General features: G+C 51.6%; 1 protein-coding gene across 3 annotated transcripts in view; it reads right to left on the bottom strand.

Moving 5' to 3' along the window:
- TCF25 (transcription factor 25) overlaps positions 1–6606 on the bottom strand; it is a 40414-nt gene that overhangs the window by 14685 nt on the left and 19123 nt on the right. For all 3 annotated transcript variants that reach the window (XM_012812051.2, XM_003800813.3, XM_023507494.1), the window contains 4 exons: positions 5549–5631; positions 4090–4220; positions 3234–3333; positions 1722–1815 (listed from right to left, as the gene is read on the bottom strand). In XM_012812051.2, coding sequence (XP_012667505.1) covers positions 1722–1815; positions 3234–3333; positions 4090–4220; positions 5549–5631 — 408 coding nt within the window. The remainder of the gene's footprint in view (positions 1–1721; positions 1816–3233; positions 3334–4089; positions 4221–5548; positions 5632–6606) is intronic.

Raw genomic sequence — 6606 nt, 5'->3', positions numbered from 1 at the left:
CAGAGTTTCACTTTGTTGCCCTTGGTAGAGTGCTGTGGTATCACAGCTCACAGCAACCTCCAGCTCTTGGGCTTAGGTGATTCTCTTGCCTCAGCCTCCCAAGTAGGTGGGACCACAGGCGCCCACCACAACACCTGGCTATTTTTTTTATTAGAGATAACATCTCACTTTATTGCCCTTTGGGAGAGTGCTGAGGCATCACAGCTCACAGCTACCTCCTACTCCTGGGCTTAGGCGATTCTCTTGCCTCAGCCTCCTGAGTAGCTGGGACAATAGGCACCTGCCATAATGCCCGGCTATTTTTTTTGTTTTGCAGTTTGGCCGGGGCTGGGTTCGAACCCCCCCACCCTCGGTATATGGGGCCAGCGCCCTACTCACTGAGCCACAGGCACTGTCCCCCACCCAGCTGTTTTTTGTTGCAGTTTGGCCGAGGCCAGGTTTAAACCTACCACTCTTGGCATATGGGGCGCCAGCCTTAGTCTTTATCTTGGTTTTTGTTTACTACTTATTTAAGGAAAGAGAGTTAAAATCTCCTATTAAAATTCTGATTGCAGGGCGGAGCCTGTGACTCAGTGAGTACAGCATCAGCCCCATATACTAAGGGTAGCGGGTTCAAACTCAGCCCCACCAAACTGCAACAAAAAAATAGCCAGGCATTCTGGCAAGCGCCTGTAGTTCCAGCTACTCAGGAGGCTGAGGCAAGAGAATTGCCTAAAGCCCAGGAGTTGGAGGTTGCTGTGAGCTGTGTGACGCCAGGGTACTCTACTGAGGGCAATAAAGTGAGACTCTGTCTCCACAAAAAAAAAAAAAAAAAAAAATTATGATTGCAACAGCTATTAGCAGTTTTTCTGTGTGAAGATGAAGTCCTGTGATGTTAGTCAAGCTGATGTACTGGAATCTTTATTAACAAACAGCCCACTGTCCCTTTCAGGCCTGTAAATATCAGTATTTTATAACCCATTTCAAAGAACTAAGAGTTTAACTGGAAGAGCTACAACTAACATGAAGGAAACCAGTGGAGAAAATTCAGACCCAGCACAAGTGTGGTCTATGCAGAAGGGTTCAGTGAGCCTCAGCCTCGAGGGCAGGGAGCAGTGCACTCCACACTGCAGACCAGCAAGGGTAGCAGGGGAAACAGATGCTGGGGACAAGATGGTGAGGAAGATACCCAAAGCAGAGGGTAGGTTCACTGCAGAGCAGGCTGAGGCCAGAGCCCAGGGGAGGCAGGAGAGAGACTGGGGAGATTGCAGGGAAGTGCTGGTTGTAAGGAAGCATCTAGAAGAGCTGCACCTATGATCACTCAACCCAGGGGACAAGTCTCAGGCAGATGCTGAACTGCTCACTGACATAACAGTCAGGACACACCTGCAAAGAACTTCAAAATATTCTAAACACACCAGGGATAAACTTTTATCCAAATACATAAAAAAATGCAGTTATAAACCCCACCAGGGTGGTGGGCCTTGTCAGGCTCATCTCAACACTGACAAATTCAATCATGGGCCAATCCTTTCCTTCCATCCTTGAGCCCAATCCCATCTTTAAGCTTTGTGCAAAGCAGGGGCTTGCGAGGAGACCTCAGGGCCTAGTCTACTCAAGGATGTCACATGTCACCCACTGCACCGAGGCATCATTGGTGTGGTCTCACTCACAGGAGGGAGGGAGGTGAGCCCAAGTGGCATAAGCTCCCCCAGTGTCACTCCCAGTGGGGCCCTGCTCACCTGTTCTCAGGTCGACGATAATCCAGCCGGCATGTTCCACTGGTGAGACTGAACAAGGGGTGGAATGCACACTCCATGCTGTACAGGGCTCTCTCTGTAGACACAGAGACATAAGGGCAGTGGGATGGGGTGGGGTGTCATAGCCGTGTGTAGCAACTGCTACCTTTCTCTGACAACTAGCGGCAAGGAAAGGTCTGGAAGGCTGATCAGTAGCCTAGACACTGAGATGGCACAAATGTGACACCCCAGTTACCCTAATGCCCCTTTGAGTTTATTTCAACCACAGAACCTGTAAGCCTGAGACAGAAACAACTTCACCACCATGAGGTGTGGCTGATGCTGTGTCCTGGAGCATAGGGTACCTACCCACGCATGTCATGCAGACATATGTCCACATAAAACCCACACATGCGTTTATGACAGCCAGAAAGCAGAAACAGCCCAGTCCGTGGTGAGGACTGTCACAAAGGCACAACCTGCCTCAAGGATACTCCACCAACTGGTGATGACACATGAAATGTGGTCTGTCTGCATGGTGAGCGCCACTCAGCTACAGAAAAGAGTGCTGGTCTGACACATGCTGCTCAGAAACACAGTGCATGAATGGGCCATGAGAGGCCAGCACCATGTGACTGTGTCTACAGGCACATACACAGACAGACTGGCAGTGACTCCAGGGGCTGGGGAGATAGCTAATGGGTAGGGGTTCCTTTCACAGGTATAAAAATAATCTAACATTGACTGTGGTGATGGTGGTATAACTCTGGCATAAACTACAAACAAAAGGACTGTATATTTCATTTTCATTATTTTGTTGTTGAGACAGTCTCACTATGTCGCCCTTGGTAGAGTGCTGTGGCATCACAGCTCACAGCAACCTCAAACTCTTGGGCTTAAGAGATTTTCTTTCTTTTTTTTTTTTTTTGAGACAGAGCCTCAAGCTATCCCCTTGGGTAGAGTGCTGTGGCTTCGCAGCCCACAGCAACCTCCAACTCCTGGGCTCAAGCCAGTCTCCTGCCTCAGCCTCCCAAGTAGCTGGGACCACAGGTTCCTGCCACAACACCTGGCTATTTTTTGGTTGCAGCCATCATTGTTGTTTGGCGGGTCCGGGCTGGATTTGAACCTGCCACCTTAGGTGTATGTGGCTGGCGCCTTAGCCACTTGAGCCATAGGCGCCGAGCCAAGAGATTTTCTTGACTCAGCCTCCCAAATAGCTGGGACTATAGGTGCCCACCACAATGCCCAGCTGTCTTCTTGTTGCAGTTGTTTAACTGGCCTGAGCCAGGTTTGAACCCGCCACCCTCGGTGTATGTGGCTGGCACCACAACCACTGCGCTATGGGCCAGGATTGTATACTGTAAATGGGTGAGTTCTATGGTATATGAATTATACCTCAGTAAAGCTGTTATTTTAAAAGTATCCTGGCAAATTCACCTGTATCCTCTATTATCTTACAAAACAGCATCTATGCCTGTCAGTTTGAGCTGCCCCTAAGGATGGGCTGTGTCTCACCTATGAGGTCTCGGGCCATCTCCTGGTCCTCCTGAAATCGGCAGGCATCACTGAGCTGCAGCAGTGAATCCACGTGATAGGGGCTCGTCTGCAGCAGGACCTACCAGAAAGGCAGACAGCCCTGGAGGAAGCTGCAGGCAGAGGCTTCTCTGGGAAAGACACCCAGCAAGGCCTCAGGCCCCCAGGCACACCTTTCATTCTGGCATTACCAGAGTGATAGTTATAATACCCCAGCTCAAAATACGCTAGTTATGGTGCTGAGCTGAACCCCAATTTCACTTAACGTGGGCATCCAGACTAGGCCTGCCCTGCTCAGAGCGTCCTCTGAGCTCTCCCCACGAGAAACAGAAATAAGCAGCCTCTTTTCCCAAGTCAGAAGGTAACAGCACTCTCAAAATTGCCTGTCCTAGGCCTGAGTGCAAGGCATCTGGAGTCAGGGCAGCCATAGGAAAAAGATGAGTTCCTTCTGGTCCTGCAGTGACCACAGATCCCAGAGTGGCCTGAGGACAGGCTGTTGGGTCTCAGGAAGCTTGGGCAGCCTAGCCACCATGCCCAAGAGAGCTCTTCTTTTGGTGCAGGCCTCAGTGCACGGAGTGGCAGGGGCTCCCCTCGTTGTGCCCTGAGAGGGTATGAAGTGCTGTTCCAGGCTTTCCCGGAGCCTGGATGGATCTCCCATTGCTGGAAGCCTATAAACACGCCTCCCTCTCTGCACTGTCTGCCCACCCTGCACACACGGCTCCTTTCCATCTGCCTGGACCCTCAAGCACTTTCCCACATCACTTGGGACATGAGACCCAGTGCAGTGCTGGCAACACTGCCTGTCCCTGCTGGGCTGCAGGGATCACAGACCACGCACCACGATGTTATTTGGCTCCATGGACTCCACAGCTGCCAGAAACTTGTGCTGAGCTTGCTGGTATTCTTCACTGTGCTCAAACGTGAAAAAGGAAAGGCCCTTCTTGGATTCCAGCAGCCGCATGGACAGACCTGGAGGGTGAGACTGCTCAGGGCACAGGACACAGCACATCTGCAGGGCATAGCCACTCCAAGCAGGTACCTGCCCTGTGGTGTCCATGATAAGGACTGTCACACAGGCACAACCTGCCCCAAGGACACTCATGCCGGTTACCCAGACCCTGGCTGGGTGGCCCCAGATGCAGCTGAAGCACTTTCCCCAGATGACTGGGTGCCCGCCTCCCCTGCAGAGTGGAGTTCTATCTGCCTTGCTTTCCTATCAAGACTAGTTTCAACACAGAACTCAGATCCAGCATGGACCTCAGGGTAGAGTGTGAGACTTGCCAGGACACCAAGCCTTGCCAGCCTGGGGGAAACACCAAGGATGGGGCACACAGAGCCCCCGCCCCAGTCGTCACATCTACTGGGCCAAACACTGTACCCAGGTCCAGTCTAGTCAGGATGACACCCAAAGGTGCAGGGGTGGCAGCCTGTGAGGTAGTTGCAGCACCAGGCCCACAGCTGGACACCCTTCTCTCTGCTTCCCAGGTCTGACTTTTGGTGTATAGGGCCGAGTTTCTGTTCATAAACCTGAAAAACTGTCTCCCAAGACTTCCATGAAAAAGGTCGGGGGTTCTTGGTCCTGTCAGCCACATTTTCTCAGCCCTACCCAAGGCCCAAGTCCTATAGGACTATATAGGTGTTTCTGCTGTCAGGTGAGGGATTTGGGGGACAAAGACACAAGGCATATGCCTGGGTCCCACTAGGTCCTTGGGGGTCTCTAGCATCTCTGGGGATGAGGACAGGAGTAGAAAGGGCTGTGGCAGCAGTCATCACAAATATACCCACACAGCTCCCTTCCCATGTGGGTGCCCTTTCCCTGCCCAATGAGGGCTCCACTGGCCCCCACAGTCCAACCCTACAGAAGGGAAGCCAGGCAGAGGCTCCCAGATGATCCTCCACACTGGGTAGCCCAGCACCCTAATGGGGCCTGACTTCAGAGCCATGGCTTTCCGCATTGCTGCTATTTTTCTTTCTTTCTCTAAATTACGTGTATTTATCAGTTTGCAACAATACATAAAATAGTGACTTTTAGACGCCCACGAGTGCTTCCTATGGCGTAACACCCATCATAGAAAAAAGGTCAGTAGCAGAAAGGTAGAAAACACAGCACTGAGCCAGGTGGAAGAGACATGTAGACAGGGCTGGGCATTCTGTGCCAGAGCTATAAGCCCATCCTCCAGCAGAAGCACAAGATTAGCACAGGCTTCCCACAAGTGAAGAAGAGGCTGGGTCCAAGCCAGCAGCATGTGCCAGGCTGGACGCTGCACAAACCCCCTGCAGCCTCTGTGGACCCTCACCTGGTTTGCTGTACCGGGGCCAGGTGCTCTTAGGAGTCGTGAGCCATGTGCACTTGGGGTACACGCGCTGTCTCTGCCGAGGCCTGGGGAGAACAAGACACAGGCACAGCTTTACCTTCTGTGGCACATGGGGATCTGGGCTCAGCCGCCTAATCTCCCTAAGAACTGTAGATGCAAAATTGAGCAGGGAAGACAAGTAGGGCAGGGTGGGCAACTGCAGCGGTATAGTCAGGACAGGATGCAAATAGGGGTCAGTGGTGGAGAGACAGGAATACTTGCTTACTAAGTAACCAGGAATTAAAAAAAGAAAATTCAACTAATCCAGCAAAAAGGCAGGAAAAGTAAGAAAGGAAACCAAAATGAAAACCTAAAATAAAGGACAAGAACAAGAACCAGCCTGCTGTTCCTCTACAAATGCAAAAGCTAGCCTCCTGGAGGTGACGTGTCTATGCACAAAGGGGTGCCTGCCTGTGGCTGTGCAGAGGCCACAGGCAGACCTTGGCAGGAAGGCATTCACCTCTCCTATCAGAGAGCCTATCAGCCCAGCCACAAGGGAAAGGCAGCAACAGCAGAGAGAACCAGAGAAGGACATAAGTGCACAGGGCGTTGGCACCTTCTAACACACACAGCTTCAGGCAAGAGGGACATCCTAGGGCTGCCCACCTCCCACTCCCAGTTGCTCAGAGCTCTGCTATTCCAGGGCCTCTGTGGTGGGTGCCAGGCCCAGTCCTAAGCCCTGGTCAGTCTCAAGGGGTATCTCAGCATCCAGGAAGGCACCTGGAGAAGGAACAGGGCTTCCGTTACAACAGTGATGGGCATGCGGGTGCTTGTATATTATTCTCTATTATTTTTTAATGATAATCTGAACTATTTCACTAAAAACAAACAAAAAAAGAAGGGATAGGGCGGCACCTGTGTGGCTCAAAAAGTTAGGGTGCCAGCCCCATATGCCAGAAGTAGAGGGTTCAAACCCAGGCCCGGACAAAAAGAAAAAAAGAAGGGATAAGAAGCTGAACTGTTAGGAACAGGTTTAAAAATTCTGTTTCTGGCTCGGCGCC

The sequence above is a fragment of the Otolemur garnettii genome, unplaced genomic scaffold, assembly GCF_000181295.1.
Source record: "Otolemur garnettii isolate 467f Iridium unplaced genomic scaffold, OtoGar3 scaffold00185, whole genome shotgun sequence".
NCBI classification, from domain to species: Eukaryota; Metazoa; Chordata; class Mammalia; order Primates; family Galagidae; genus Otolemur; species Otolemur garnettii.
The sequence above is the reverse complement of the archived record's forward strand: the minus strand, read 5'-3'. Positions and strand labels throughout refer to the sequence as shown.